Raw genomic sequence first — 17,379 nt, forward strand, 5'->3', positions numbered from 1 at the left:
AATTCTAGGAATCCTGAAAGAATGACAGGAAAAAACATGAACACGTTCCTGGGAAGTTTGTTGTTCAACAGAGAGGCTATCAGAACTAACTCCGGAAGACCCCAAAAATGTACACTTCCAGATGAAGATACCATTCTCCTGGATGAAGAAACTACGACTGAGAAAATCCACTTTTTATTATTATTATTATTATTATTATTATCATCAGGTATTTGTAGAGCGCCAACAGATTCCGCAGCACTTCCCAATTGATCACCCCTGGGATATGGACTGCTGAAATTAGACAACAATTGGCCTCGGCCCAAGAGAGAATTCAACTACCATCATAGATAAAGGACTGTGTCTGCGTCCCTTGATGATTGACATAAGCCAGGGCTGTGACATTGTCTGACTGGAAACTGAGAAAAAGTTCTCCTCTCAGTAAGGGCCAAGCTTGAAGATCTCTGAAACTTGCACAAATTTCTAGGATGTTTATAGGCAACCTTGCCTTACAAACTCATTGCACTGTTAGAGGCCCTGAAACAGCTCCCCATCCTAAAAGACTTTCATCTGTAGTGATTACAGACCAAATAGGACAGACAAAAAAGCCCCCTGCTGAGTAGGCTTAGGATTCAGCCACCAACACAGAGACTATCTTGTTCTGAAATCTAGATAAAGCTTCTGAGACAACAGAGTATGATCCTTGCACCACTGTCATAGTATACATAGTCTCATATGAAAACGATCAAATGGAATAGCATTCGATGCTGCAATCATAGGACCTAGAACCTCCCTACAAAGAGCAACAGTAGGAAACTGGAAAGACTGAAGATTCTGACAGGTCGAAACCAACTTTAATTTTCTTCTATGTGTTAGAGACAATCTCATGAAGACTGAATCTATCTGAAAGCCCAGTAAATTAAGCTTTGTCTGAGGAACTAAAGAATGCTTTAGAAAATTGATCCTCTAACCATGTTGACGGAAAAAAAAACAGTGTGTTTGTGTGGGATTTTGCTAAATGTAAAGATGGAGCTAGTATCCAGGTATCATCCAGGTAAATAAACACCACTATTCCCTGAACGCTGATGACAGAGAAAAAGTTCACAGAAACTTTGGAAATATCCTTGGAGCTGTAGTCAGACCAAACAGTAGAGCAACAAACTGAAAATGCTTATCTAGAAAAGCAAACCTCAGAAACTGATAATGATCTTTGTGAATCAGAACATGGAGGTAAGCATCCTTTAACTCTATAGCAGACATAAAGGCACAAAGGCAAAGCCACAAGGAGGGACAGGCAGATCGAAACCAAATCACACTCGATTCTTCTGATATCTACCTAAGAATTAGGTCTGAAAGTTTTGCATTTTGATAGCCGTGGGGATCCCATAGTGATGGACAATTATTGCCTTTTTACTTTGCAAAGACTTTGCTTTTTAGAGAATCTTTGTTTTTAATACATTTGTATTTTGTTATTAAATATCGAAACCCCCTACAACCAATACAGTCTTGGATCCATTTGAACTAAGTGCATCACATAGAGCAATAATAGCTCAAAATCATATGAGTAGTTTTCCTATTGTGCTTAAAGGGATATTCTCATATGGTTTAACACTATAAAAGTTTCTCTCTCCATTTTCTTTGAGGTACAAAGGTGATCACCTTTTGAGTATTATCCCATGACCTTATAGTGCACGTTGTTGTATGGTATAATTTTCTTTTATTGCTTGATATACACACTGTTATAATTTTACTATATACTGTTTTTTGTAATAAACCAAAAAAAGAGCCTAACAAACTTAATTATAATAAAAATGTCCCAAGGCTAAATATATAATATATATATATATATATATATATATATATATATATATAACACAATGTAACCGAACACGCAAATGAAGCACCCCATAAGCAAACATACCTACCCATAGGCACCTCTTACCCATATGCACCCTTGGAGAAGCCAAGCTAGTGTTGAATTATAACAGCATAGAATATGGAATAAGAGTATATCAATGACCCAACAGGAGCAGGCAAAGGACAGGTCCCTGAGACAGCTGTGGAAGGCTTGTGACTAATTGCCATGAGGTGAAAAAGGTGTCATTATCCCAAACTCCCAATACATCCCTCTAACAAACACTGCACTCTAAAGGGAAAAACAGGCCTCAAATCTGTCTGAGAACCCCTCTCACAGAAGAAAATAAGGAACATCTTCATTCTTCCCCTTCCTTCAGTGGAGGCATACATTATACTAGTTAGAAGTAAGGTGGGAGGGTTTATAGAGCTCTTGGAGTTTGGCAATCTTTGCCTAGTGGCCAGGAATAGCAATTAAAAGTCCCAGAAGCAATGCAGCATAAAAGTGTTCAGGTGGTGCAACTCTGTATGGGATACTGCACCATCCCATAAATTCAATAGAAAGTAAAATAATAAAGCAGCACTCACCAATCTTCAATAATCTCAGGCATTTATCCCATAAAAACAGACAATGTTTCAGGCTACATGCACTTAGTCATGTCATAATATACATACATATAAAACTGTATATTTAAATACCCAGATGCCACACCAACCACCACTTAATTAGCCGTTATCACTGTGATAAGATTAATTAAGTGGTGGTGGATGGGGTATCTGGGTATTTAAATATAGAGTTTATGTGCTTGTATATTATAACATGACTAAGGTCATGTAGCGCAAAACGTTGTCTGTTTTTTTATGGGATGTTTCCACTTAATGCCTGATGTTATTGAAGATCAGGAAGAGTAATTCCCAGAAGTAATGGATCATGGACTGTCACCACCTGTATGAAGGAAATATAACATCCTTTCTTACTGAATGGAAACATTTAGCAAACTTGAGTATCTCAGATTAAATATCTCAAAAACTACAGCTTGGTTTCACATAAACTTTACAAAAGCACAATTAATTGGAACGCATTTAATTTTAAGTGTGCTCATCGTAAATCCTGATTAACCCCTTCACTACCGGAACTTTCAGTGAAGAATTTTTTGAAGTCACTCCATTTAAACAGAAATAGAGCCTTGATTTTTCTAGTTACCTGGCAAAACTATATATCTGTTTAAGTAGACAACCCAAGGTATTGATCTAGGCCCATTTTGGTATATTTCAAGCCAAATGTGATCATAAAAAACAAATTCAGGCAGATTACGAGTTTGGCGTTATGAGTGAAAAAGTATTGTTATGGCCCATAACAATGCTTTTTCACTACCGCCGGTATTACGAGCCTTGTCAGAATAGCTGTACCGCACACTTTTTTGGCCGTCACGCAACGTCAGTACCGCACTTTTAAAAAAGTCCTTTTTCAATGGGACTCCCATAACGCCAGTATTACAAGTTTTGCTGTGAGCGGTACAGCCTAAAATGACAAGATCCGTATCGTCATCTAAAGTCAGTAGTTATGAGTTTTATGTTGCAAAGCTGTACCATAAAACTCATAACTAAACTGCTACAAAGTACACTAACACCCCTAAACCGAGGCCCTCCCATGTAGCAAACACTAAAATAAAATTATTGACCCCTAATCTGCCGCTCCGGACATCGCCACCACTTAAAAAAATGTATTAACCCCTATTCAGCCGCTTCCCGACATTGTCGCCACTGTAATAAAATTATTTAATGGGTGGGTTTTATTTTTAGCTTAGGGTTTTGGGCAATGTAAAAGAGCTAAATGCCCTTTTAAGAGCAATGCCCATCCAAATGCCCTTTTCAGGGCAATGGGGAGCTTAGATTTATTTAGATAGGATTTTATTTGGGGGGGTTTGGTTGTGTGGGTGGTGGGTTTTACTGTTGGGGGGTTGTTTTAATTTTTTTACATTTTTTTTTTTTTTTACAGGTAAAATAGATGATTTATTTGGGGCAATGTAGCTAGATTAGGGTTTATTTTACAGGTAAGTATTTTTTTTAAATAGGAATTGTTTCATTATTAATAGTAAGTTTTATTTAGAATTATTTTTCAATTATGTTAAAGTGAGGGGTGTTAGGGTTAGACTTTAGGGGTTAGGGTTAGACTTTAGGGGTTACTATATTTAGTGTTAGTGATGTGGGAGGCCAGAGGTTTAGGGGTTAATAACTTTAGTATAGTATTGGGGGCGGCAGATTAGGGGTTAATAAGTGTAGGTAGGTGGCGGTGATGTTGGGGGCGGCAGATTAGGTGTTAATAAGTGCAATGTAGGTGTCGGCGATGTAGGGGGCAGCAGATTAGGGGTTAATAAGTGTAATGTAGGTGTCGACGATGTAGATTAGGGGTTAAAAAGTGTAGGTAGGTGGCAGCAACATAGAAGACGGCAGATTAGGGGTTAATAAGTGTAGGTAGGTGGCGGCGACATTGGGGGCGGCAGATTAGGGGTTAATAAGTGTAATGTAGGTGTCGGCGATGTAGGGGGCGGCAGATTAGGGGTGTTTAGACTCAGGGTTTATGTTAGGGTGTTAGGTTTAACCCCTTAATGACCGAGGACGTGCAGGGTACGTCCTCAAAAAAAAGGCAGTTAATGCCTGAGGACGTACCCTGCACGTCCTCGGTGTGGAAAGCAGCTGGAAGCGATCCTGCTCGCTTCCAGCTGCTTTCCGGTTATTGCAGTGATGCCTCGATATGGAGGCATCCTGCAATAACCTTTTACGGCCATCCGATGCAGAGAGAGCCACTCTGTGGCCCTCTCTGCACCGGACATCGATGGCCGGTTTCGTTGGTGGGTGGGAGCCGACTTGGGAGGCGGGTGGGCGGCCATCGGTGTGCCGCATGACGTCAAGGGGGGCGGGATCGGGGGCGCGATCGTCGGGGGCGCGCACGGGCGCGCGCGCGTGCACGGAGGGTGGCGGGTGGGCGCGTGCACGGGGCGTGAGCGGGTGGGAACCGCTACACTACGGAAAATGTTTTAATAATTAAGACCTAATCTTGTTTGTGCAAAAGCACAAAAAGTGATCATGGAGGGGTGGGGGGTTGGTTTTGTGTGGGGGGAAGCTACACTACAGAAACTTTTAATAAATGTTAAAAAAAAACATTTTTTTCTTCTAAACTGGGTACTGGCAGACAGCTGCCAGTACCCAAGATGGCGCCCATTAAGTTAGAGTGGGAGGGTTATAGAGCTTTTTAGGGGGGATCAGTGAGGTTGGGGTCTAAGGGGGGATCGTACACATCAGCATATGTAAATATGCTTCTTTTTTTTTTTTTTAAAAAGGGCCAAATACCTTTTATTTTAGTACTGGCAGAGTTTCTGCCAGTACTTAAGATGGCGGGGACAATTGTGGGGTGGGGGAGGGAAGAGAGCTGTTTGGGAGGGATCAGGGGGTCTGATGTTTCAGGTGGGAGGCTGAGCTCTACACTAAATCTAATATTAACCCTGCAAGCTCCCTACAAGCTACCTAATTAACCCCTTCACTGCTAGCCATAATACACGTGTGATGCGCAGCGGCATTTAGCGGCCTTCTAAATACCAAAAAGCAATGCCAAAGCCATATATGTCTGCTATTTCTGAACAAAGGGGATCCCAGAGAAGCATTTACAACCATTTGTGCCATAACTGCACAAGCTGTTTGTAAATTATTTCAGTGAGAAACCTAAAATTGTGAAAAATGTAACTTTTTTTTTTATTTGATCACATTTGGCGGTGAAATGGTGGCATGAAATATACCAAAATGGGCCTAGATCAATACTTGGGGTTGTCTACTACACTACACTAAAGCTAAAATTACCCCAAAAAGCTCCCTACATGCTCCCTAATTAACCCCTACACTGCTGGGCATAATACACGTGTGGTGCGCAGTGGCATTTAGTGGCATTCTAATTACCAAAAAGCAACACCAAAGCCATATAAGTCTGCTATTTATGAACAAAGGGGATCCCAGAGAAGAATTTACAACCATTTGTGCCATATTTGCACAAGCTGTTTGTAAATAATTTCAGTGAGAAACCTAAAGTTTGTGAAAAAATTTGTGAAAAAGTGAACGATTTTTTTTATTTGATCGCATTTGGCGGTGAAATGGTGGCATGAAATATACCAAAATGGGCCTAAATCAATACTTTGGGTTGTCTTCTAAAAAAAAATATACACATGTCAATGGATATTCAGGTATTCCTGAAAGATATCAGTGTTCCAATGTAACTAGCGCTAATTTTGAAAAAAAGTGGTTTGGAAATAGCAAAGTGCTACTTGTATTTATGGCCCTATAACTTGCAAAAAAAGCAAAGAACATGTAAACATTGGGTATTTCTAAACTCAGGACAAAATTTTGAAACTATTTAGCATGGGTGTTTTTTGGTGGTCATAGATGTGTAACAGATTTTTGGGGTCAAAGTTAGAAAAAGTGTGTTTTTTTCCATTTTTTCCTCATATTTTATAATTTTTTTTATAGTAAATTATAAGATATGATGAAAATAATGGTATCTTTAGAAAGTCCATTTAATGGCGAGAAAAACGGTATATAATATGTGTGGGTACAGTAAATGAGTAAGAGGAAAATTACAGCTAAACACAAACACCGCAGAAATGTAAAAATAGCCTTGGTCCCAAACGGACAGAAAATGGAAAAGTGCTGTGGTCATTAAGGGGTTAAACATAATTTTTTTTTCCCCATAGACATCAATGGGGCTGTGTTACAGAGCTTTATGCTCCGCGATAGCAGGTGTTAGGCTTTTTTTTAGCCAGCTCTCCCCATTGATGTCTATGGGGAAATCATGCACGAGCATGTCAAAACACTGCTTGTATTTGGGTGAAGCATGGAGCTCAACGCAACCATATCGCCCGCACAAGCCGTTTTTTTGCAAATCTGTAATAGCAGCACTATGAAAGGTGAGCGGTGAAAATAACTTGCAATTTATAGTGAGCGAGACAAAAACGCAAAACTCGTAATCTGGCTGATTGTTAATTGTTTCACAAACTTTGGGTTTCTCACTGAAATTATTTTCATAATGCATAGCACAAATTATTGTAAAAGCTTCTCTGGGATCCCTTTTTTTCTGAAATAGCAGACATGCATGGCTTTGCCATTGTTTTTTTGGTAATTAGAAGGCTGCTAACTGCAGCTGTGCACCACACTTCTATTATTCCTGGCAGTGAAGGGGGCTAATCAGGTGGCTTGTAAGGTTAATTTTAGCTTTAGTGTAGAGGTTACTGGTGGACAGTCTGACAGTTTTAAGGCAATTAAAAAGAAATTCTGCAGTGTAGGATACCACCTTACCCTCCAACCTCTCTGAGCTCTCCTAAACAGCTCTCTAACCCCTCCCCTCTAATTATCCCCGCCATCATAGGTACTGGCAGCTGTCTGCCATTACCTATAAAATGTCATTATTTTTTTTTTTTTTTTTGTTTCTGTAGTGTAGTGGTACATCCACTTCCATTAGTTAGGGACCCCCCCACCCCACTTTTTTCTGTAGCATAGCACCCATTCCCTCCCTCCCCATTTATTTTTTATTTTTCCCAGTGTAGGGCCCTCCCACTCCCTCCATCCCACCTCCACTGCTGGACCACCCACCGCCTCCCGGATAACCTCCAACACCTCATGCAGGCACCAGCAGATGATCACTACAGATGGTTGACATACACACAGTGTCACTGTCTGTAATGATCTGGCATCTGCCTGAGCACCAATCTCACTCCAGTTCCATATCTTCCAGAGCTCGGCTGTAACTTAACAGCCCAAACTGCTGGAGCTTCCTACAGCGTTCACAAGAGTTGGCGTCAGACAAAGCAGTATGCTGCAAGGCAGTGTGAACAGCATTCACAGGAGTAGACTGTAGATAGATCTATAATCTGGAGGTTGTGTGAACAGCGTTCACAGAGTAGAGGCTTAGAATAATGAGTACAAGCTGCATTCAATACCAAGCAATTAGACAGGGGCAGCTGAGGTTTTATAGGGAGGTGGATCACTAAGTTGTAAGGTCTTAAAGAGACAGTAGTTATGTAGGGAATGTCTACAGGAATATAATACAAGGAAGGTAAGGAGTGCATTCCTGACAGGACCCCCCCCCCCCTTCAAGGAGCAACTCCGGTGCTCAGGGTCAAGGACGATCTGGGTTACGGTGATGACATTGAGACACTAGTCGAGGTGCTGATATGTTGCTTGCAGGTTCCCAGGAGTCTTCATCTCGGGAGTATCCTTTCCAACTGACAAGGTATTGCAAGGTACCCCAGCAACACAGCAAGTCTAGAATGGAACGGACCTCGTATTCCGTATTAGGGTCAATGGTAACCTAAGGTGTAAATGTAGTTGTCGAAGGATCCCTAACCGCTCTGTACGGTTTGAGAAGGGACACATGGAAGGTAGGATGGATCTTCAGAGTGTCAGGCAATTTCAATCGTACGACATTGACGCTAATGACCTGTAGAATCGGGTAAGTGCCGCTGTAGAGAGGGGAGAGCTTTCTAGATGGTGTGTTGAGCCTTAGATTCTTGGTGGAAAGCCAAACGAAGTCTCCGACAGCGTATCGAGGAGGAGGTAATCTCCTTTTATCATAGCAGAACTTCTGAACCTTTTTGGCGTTATTTATTGCAGTCTGTATGGATGAGAAGTTGGAGGAGATATTATCGGAGAATTCGGAGATGCTGGGTGATAGACATTGATTTGTAGGAAAAAGTTGAAAACTGGGGTGGAAGCCATAGTTGACGAAGAAATGGCTTTGTTTGGTGCTGGAATGGACCGTATTATTAAAACAAAACTCAGTATATGGTAGATGATTGTACCTGAGTCAATTATCGCGGTACCATTGAACCGCTGATGATCCCACTGCAAAAGAAGGGAGAGTTTACAGTATATGGTTGCGTGATTTTGAGTACTACAGCAATATGTTGGAATATGAGTCTTACCCTTATTCTGTCTTTGGAGTGAGGGACAGTCTTTAACAGTGTGTTCATCAGAGGCACAATATAAACAGAGGTTGTTGTTGCGTCTTCTGACTTTCTCCTGAGCAGTGAGGGGTCCTTTTATAGTAAGTTATAGTAAGTGCATAAGCTCTATAGCTGCCACATGTGAACAAGTGCACTGAAAGGCACAGCAGAGCCACTAACTTAAGGTCCTACTAAATAGTCACACAAACATAAGGTGTTTTCTGAGAAAAAATACTAATATCACCTAACTATGATATAATGTTTACGGTGGGTTTAGATAAAGTTGGTTGCAACATAAGAGACACGTATGGTATCTGGATTAGCTGTTAACAGTGAAGAGGGAGGAGTGACCAGTCCAGAATTGTGTGCTTGGAATGGGGTTAAATACTTAGTCACATTATACTGACTTAAGTCATGTAGTACCTGAGAGTTGTGTATGGAAGAGAGGAGGATCCGCTTACCACGATACTGCAGCACGGTGGTTTAGTGAGAGCGATGACAGCCAGAGCAGCGATGAGACCTGTGCTGAGAGCGGGGATTGAGCAGCTGGCACGTGACATCACCGCGGTCCGGGATCCGGTTCAGATGTCAGTCAAATCAGCTGGAGGAGTGTGCAGCTGCTGCGGCAGGCAGTAAAAGGCTACACAGGAGAGTGTAACTAAGATTCCACAATGGGGGAGTTTTCCAGAAGTTAGTGAACAGCGTTCACAAGAGTTGGCGTCAGACAAAGCAGTATGCTGTAAGGCAGTGTGAACAGCATTCACAGGAGTAGACTGTAGATAGATCTATAACCTGGAGGTTGTGTGAACAGCGTTCACAGAGTAGAGGCTTAGAATAATGAGTACAAGCTGCATTCAATACCAAGCAATTAGACAGGGGCAGCTGAGGTTTTATAGGGAGGTGGATCACTAAGCTGTAAGGTCTTAAAGAGACAGTAGTTATGTAGGGAATGTCTACAGGAATATAATACAAGGAAGGTAAGGAGTGCATTCCTGACATAAGATTTTACGTGATAAGGAAAGGAGGATGCTTGACAGTTTCTCCTTTCAGGCATAGCATTTCAAATAGAGTTGGTGATCTAAGAAGGTCTGTTTAAAACATAGAGATAAAAAGAGAAAGTTAAGCATATTTGAGCCAGTTGTTGAATCTTCCTCCTTCTATGTCTTTCAGTTTCTCCTGCTCTAAAAGTTTACCCTAATTAAGAAATTTAATTAGAGGGATTGTGTAATCCTATTTGTGTATACTTTTATATCCTTTATCAAGTCCTCCCATTAATTCCACGTTCAAAGGCACGAATAACATGTTGTTATCTGAGGAAACTATCTGATACCACGTGCTTAAAATATGTTGGTATATATCTAATTGAAGACACTGTGGGCTTCTGAGATCTTTCAGAACCCAACACAACAAACCTATTTCTGGAACTCTTATTGGTGACTTTTTAATAATATGTGTATATATGTATATATATATATGTGTGTGTGTGTGTTTATGTACATATGTATTTATGTATTTATAAGTGTATATATGTATTTACAGACATTTTTACACATGTAGATACATAAATACATATGTGCACATATATATATATATATATATATATATATATATATATATATATATAAAGTATATTGGAGTCCTGTGCAGTTAAGTAGCTGAAAACATGTATTTATGCAATATTCATATTTAATTAAGTGCTATAGTGTGTATTTACTGTAAATATTTCACATTTCAATGTTCTTCACATAGCATAATATGTTCTTCGTATTTCTAAATAGATATTCTTATATTTATATGTATATATCTATACATATATATATATATATATATATATATAGTATATATATATATATATATTCAGTATATATATATATATATATATATATATATATATATATATTCTACCAAAATACCATCAAATATATGCAGAAATATGTATTTATGAATACATAGAACATATTCTGCTATGTGAAGAACATTGGAATGTGAAATATTCATATTTCCATGTCGGGTTAGCAAACTTGAGAATATGAGATCGGGTTTGGGCGCGAGTATGGTGTTTTGCTCCATTGACTTCTATGGGGGAATAGGTTATCGCACGTCATATTACAAATATGGATTTTTATGTGCATTGGGTTAGCGCGCTGGCAAAAACAGTTTACTTTCAACTTGTAATACGAGCACAACCCTACATGTGCAAAAAGCTTACTTCTAGCGCAGTTAATGATCGAACGAGAGAGTAAAATAGCGCTCCACTTGTAATCTGGCCCTTAATTAGATACTCCTCCATATTCAGAATAGATTGCTTGCCTATATATACACAACATAAACTGCAAAACATTATGAATGAATTTTATAGCTTATTTTTAATTATTTCATAATTAATTATTCATATATATTTCTAGCACAATAATACAACTAGATAATTAGCGTATACATCCTGTACTAAAGCTGTCCTGTCTTGATTGTGTATCACCTTGACAATGAAAAAGATTATTTAAAGTCACTTACAAAACACTGAGTTGTCCTATTACCATCCTAACAGAGATATTCACAAGTAACCATGAAACATTTACAATGGTACAATGGCATCTTTTTTGCAATCGGTTTTCATTAAAAGGTTCATAGCTACTTACGACTATGGTTACCCAGAAATATTAGAGATAAGTGTGTTTTTCTCACCTTCACGGTTCCATCTGTGCTCCCTGTTAAAAGCCTTGTTTCACTAATGTCTAGAGCCATGGTGCTAATCTCTGCATTGCCATGGCAGCCTGAAAACTGTTTGATTTTATGTCCAGTGTCTATCATCCAGAATGTAATCGTTGACCCAGTATCAGAGCTGATAACCTGGAAAATTAATGGAAAATATAATTTCAATAACAACATCTGGATTCATATCTTTTGGTACCTGACATGGATATACTGTGTGGAAGCGAGTGTGTTTAATGTCTCTCTCCACAACCACATAGAAGTACTGAAAATTGTTATAAAGTCACATTTAAATGATAAAATTAATTTATGACTGTAGATTATCCTTTATGCAGAAGTTAAACACATAGATAAATCCAGAAGCATTAGAGCTCCTAAGCAAAACACAGCCAGTGTACCGATCAGAAACAGCAATCTCACATATCTGCCAATCACCCAACACCAGCGGTGGCAGGACTATATCTATGTGTAACAAGTGAGAATGTGTCATTTGCTTTAGAATTTCCTTTAAAGAATGACTTTTAAAAAATAAAAAAATAAAATAACCAGCAGTATGGGTAAATATTTTACAGTAGGCCAACAAACTGCAGTTTACATTAATTCATTTTTATTATTATTTTGGACCGGAATAGGAACATACATTCATTTATAAAATGGCTTAAGCCCAATATTGTATGTCATAATACAGCTCATACATATAACCTATATATTTATATTATTTAAATACTTTTGTATGCATAGTACTATCAGAAAAAACGTACAATAGTGTCACCAGAAAGGTAATATTTGTTGTTTCAAATATTATTTGCATTTTAAAACACACAAAAAACACAGGCAGAGAATATAGGAAAAAGTTAAATAAAATTAAATATTAATTTAAAAGTTTGGACGTCAGTTTTGATTTTGGAATTCTAGATTTGGGGGCCGATTTATCAAGCTCCGTAAGGCTCATTTCTAAAAGGCTAAGAAATGGCAACTGAACTAGTAGAATGAGCAGTAATCCATCAAGGCTTATAGATAAGAAGTCTCAACAAAAAAGAAAAAGAAATGGTAGAAGCTTCCTGGCCTTTCCTGGAACCAGAAAAGAGCACAAACAGACTAGAAGTTTGTCTGAAAACTATAATAGCATTAACATAATACTTCAATGCTCTAACAACATTCAAAATATGCAAAAAAATAAGAATTTAGGGATTAGGACACAAAGAAGGAACAACAAGATACTTACCATCTGATACAGTCAGAAGATACAACCCTAAGCAAGAAAACAAATGTAGACCTAAAAATGGACTTTCCCTTAAAAAAAAAAAACAAGATAAAGAAAATCACATGAAAGAGCAGATAACAATATGCATAGACTCAAAAGGTGTAGCCTGCAAAACCCTCAAAACCAAGATAAGACTCCAAGAAGGAGAAAACTGGTTTAACAACAGGCTTAACGCTAGCCAAAGCCTGAACAAAACTATGAATATCTGAAAGATTAGCAATCTTCTAGAGGAAAACAACTTAAAGAACTGAAATCTGACTCTTCAAAAGAACTGGCGGATAAACCCTTATCCAAACCATCCTGCAAAACTGCAAAATTCTAGGAATTCTAAAAGAATGCCAGGAAAATAATATGATTCTTATAGCAAGAAATAAAGGTCCTTCAAACCTTATAATAAAACATCCTGGTCACAGGCTCACATCCCTGTATCACATTCTCAAATAACAGAACCAGAGAACCCTCTCTGCTTAAAAACTATTTGTTCAATCTCCATGCCATCAAACTTAGAGATTTGAGACCTGTTTGAAAAAACAGACCTAAAGACCAAGAGTCTGGATACAAAAAAAGAGACTAAAGAGGGCAACTGGACCTCTGAACCAGATCCACACACCAAACTCTGTGAGACCAAGCTGTAGCAATAAAAATCACGCTCTCTCTAATCTGACTTATGCAACCACCCTGGGAAGAAGAACCAGAGGTGGAAAAAACATAAGCTAGTTGAAATGACTATGGAATTACCAGAGCCTCTACAAACACTGCTTGAGGAGCCATGGACCTTGCACAGTATCTGGAAAGTTAGAGGTTGAACCGATAGACCATAAGTTCTAACTCTAGGAGTCTCCAGAGAACCACCGTCTGACATTCAAATGAAGAGACAATTCTCCTAGATGCTAGGACAAACGACTGAGAAAATCTGTTTCTGTTTTCTCATGACTAGAGAATTGAGAGTTCCCAGTTCTAGAGAATCGGAGATGACACCCTTTCCAACAGAGGCCAAATACCCCCAGATGGCACCCCACCCTGAAGAAGCTGCATCTGTAGAAGATACAGATCAAATAGGATGAACAAAAGAAGCCCTATGCATAATAAGCTGATGATGCAGACACCAAGAAAGAAACAGGCTTGTTCAGAAATCTAGATGAATCCTTGAAATAGAGAAAAATCCCTCCATCACCGATGAAGCATACAAAGCTGAAGAGACCTTATAAGGAAGTGAAAAAATGGAGTAGCATCCGAAAATGCAAACAAGAGACCTAACACCTCAATGCAAAGAGCAACTGAGGGAAAAAAACGAGACTGAAGGTTTAGGCAAGTGGACACTAGCTTCATTCTCCTTAGATCGGTCAAGGAAAGGTTTATGGAACAACAACCTTAGCCTGACAAACCTGCAAACTCTTTGGAAAAAAATATTTCCCAAACACGTTCTTGCAGAAACAACAAGTCTGCTGGTGAGAGAATCTGCTAAGATAAAAGATGAAGCTGGAACCCAAAAATCATCCAGAAAGGGAAATACTGCAATACCCTGAGTTCTGATTGCAGACAAAAGGGTACCCAAGACCTTGGAAAATATTCTGCTAGAATTACCCAGCCAAACAAACTGCAAATTCTAGTGCAGAAAGGTAAACCTAAAAAACTTGAGAATAGGAACATTAAAGTAAGCACCCCATAAACCTATTATGGACATAATCTGACCTTGAAAAACAAAAGGCAGAAAAGTACAAATAGTCTCTCTTAAGAAAGTAATAACTTAAAAGTTAATTCTGAGCCTTTATATCCAGAACTGGTCTGAAATCTCCTTTCTTTAAAGGAATACATAAGAGGATTAAATTAAACCCAATTCCTTGTACGGAACCTGCTTCAGAGTGAAGAAATCTGATTTATGTGCCCTGTTGTGATAAAAGGAACAAAAACGATTAAGAGATTAAAATGTACCCTTAACCTTCCATCACATTAGAGGTAATACAATCCAAACCAGTATCAAATAACATCTTTAACTGAAGACAACGAGATAAATGCCGGAATTAGAAACCATATCAGCAGACCAAGACTTAACCATAAAGCCTTTACAAAGTACTGCCAAAGACATACTTTAGCATAAAACTTAATGACGACAAAATAGTATCACAAATGAAAGCATTAGCACATTTGAGCAACTCCAAGAATGTTTAAAAAATCTTCACTAGCAGAACTGTCATAAAACTGCCCAAAAAGATTATCAAACCAAAAGGAAGAAGCATCAGTCATATCAGAAATAGATACTGCTGATCTAAAAAAAATCACCTGCTCATGTAAAACCCTTCTATGGAAGGATTCTAACTTCCAAATGAATAGAGGTATGTAAAGCCATAATAATAATAGTGCCATCTACTTTGGGGAAAGTATCCTGAATTTTAAAGCTGGAAGGATACAGTTTCTTAAACCTTGCAGATTAAAAAAAATATCTGTTTTAGCCCAATCTCTGGAAATAATCACAGAGACCGCATCAGGGATAGGAAATACATCACAGGATCTCACCATAGGTATAAAACCAGGATTTAAACAGTTAACCGGCTTGTCCCTATCTATTTCAGGACCTTAACCTCTAAAGTAAACAAATTTTAATGAATAGGTATATATTTTAGATTCATGATTAGAGGTAGAGCCCTTATCATCAGAACCAAGCCTCTTCCTCTGAGGATATAGTAGCTTCATGACTAAAGACATACATTAACCTCAGCTGGCTTAGAGTTAGTAGAAGGTACATTCTTACCTGACCTTTAATGCTTATTTGAAGAAAGCATGGCCACCAAAATTTCAGACACAGTTGACTGTATAAAATCCTTGATTCCAGGAATCAGCAGGATTCTCCTGTAAGAAACAAACAGAAGGAGCAGTAACACCATTAGAAGCAAGAGCAGTATTAGATAGGTCAGAATGCATTTGAATATTAATACATTTATGTTAGCCAGAGATAAAAATCTCAGCTTATAAATAATATAAACATTTAACACTGATAGGAGACCCAACTTCTAAGGCATAATTAAGGACAGAAGGCTCCATAACTGCTAGAAACTTATACAGAAGTAAAGTGCAGAAAAAATGAGCACACAGATAAACGGTAATATCTCCATTAAAAAAGATTCAAAGAAAGGAAAACACTTACCCCCTCTGAATAGTACAAATCTAAAAGTTATAAAAGCACAGATTCAGTATTGCACAGAACACTTGTTATCTAAATAGCATAGATGAAAGAGGTGGTGTGTGTCAATCTGGCATCATATAAAGAAAAACACAACTAAACCTACGCCATCACATGGATGCACGCAAGCCTGAAAACCGATGTGCGTCTGTCAGGGTTTTTTCCCTGTTTTGTTTGCCATGTGCTCCTGGCAGCCATATTACTCACCTCTCTTGCTGACTATGGTGCATTGAGGGGGATGCTGCTCATTTCCTGCACTTCCTTTTATGGCCAGACTGGTGTGCATCATCTGTGTGAGACAAGATGCAGTATTATTTAAAGGGCCTCTGTTTAGTATGCTTTCCCTTTGCGTTGTCTCAGACCTGTTTGTGAGAGTTCCTGTGTATTACCTGGCTGTCTGACGTCCTTCCTGGTTCCTGATCCCTGGCTTGTTCCTGACTCTGCTGTTTTCCTTGTTCCTGATTCTGGCTCGTCTGACTATTCACTTTGGCTCCTGACTCGGCTCGTCTGACTACCAGCTCTGGTTTTGACTCCTGACTTGTTATTTGACTTGTGGACTTTTTATTATTTTTTGTTATTAATAAAGGTTTGATTATTTTTGCACTTCTCGTCTCAGTCTGATTCCTGGCACCCTGACATTACACAAAGGCCATGAATCTTGATAGTGCTAATAATCCACCTTTACCTGCCATCATTTCTAGGATGAATGAACAGGATCACCGCTTGGATCAATTTGCACTAGACCTGCAAACCCTGCTGACTCGCACTGCACATTTGGACCAAAGTGTCCCTCAAGTTATGGCTGCTCCTGTTTCTGCTGCTGCACCTAGTCCTACCAGGAGCATGTCCGGTTCTGCACCTCTACCTCAGCGATTTGGAGGCGATCCTATTCAATGCAGAGGGTTTTTGAACCAGGTGGCCATTTACTTTGAGATGTTACCTCAGGTGTTTCCCACTGATAGAGCTAAGGTGGAATTTCTCATCTCGTTACTCTCTGACACAGCTCTTGCCTGGGCTAATCCCTTGTGGGAGACTAATAAACCTGTGATTTCAAATTACCCTGAATTTGTGGCCTCCTTTCGCAAGGTATTTGATGTTCCAGCTCGCTTCTCCTCTGCTGCTAAACGACTCATGTCCATTGCAAGGTACAAGATCTGTTGCTCAGTATGCTATTGAGTTCCTTATGCTTGTCGCAGAGGTTGGTTGGAACAATGAAGCCATTGTTGCCGCCTTCTTTCATGGGCTCTCTGATGCGATTAAAGACAAAGCTGCTGCCAGAGATTTACCAGAGGATCGCGAGGCATTGGTGTCTTTTTTGATCCAAATTGACATCAGACTCAGAGAGAGGCCCTCTTTCAAGGAGCGCTTGCAGAAGCCTCCTGTTCTGTTGTCTCCTACGTTTTCATTCC

General features: G+C 39.2%; 1 protein-coding gene across 1 annotated transcript in view; it reads right to left on the reverse strand.

Annotated features, from left to right (window-relative positions):
- WDR49 (WD repeat domain 49) overlaps positions 1–17,379 on the reverse strand; it is a 408,032-nt gene that overhangs the window by 253,102 nt on the left and 137,551 nt on the right. The window contains exon 8 of the mRNA XM_053711815.1: positions 11,502–11,666. Within this exon, the coding sequence (XP_053567790.1) occupies positions 11,502–11,666 (165 nt within the window). The remainder of the gene's footprint in view (positions 1–11,501; positions 11,667–17,379) is intronic.

This window comes from Bombina bombina, chromosome 4 (genome assembly GCF_027579735.1).
Source record: "Bombina bombina isolate aBomBom1 chromosome 4, aBomBom1.pri, whole genome shotgun sequence".
Taxonomy (NCBI): domain Eukaryota; kingdom Metazoa; phylum Chordata; class Amphibia; order Anura; family Bombinatoridae; genus Bombina; species Bombina bombina.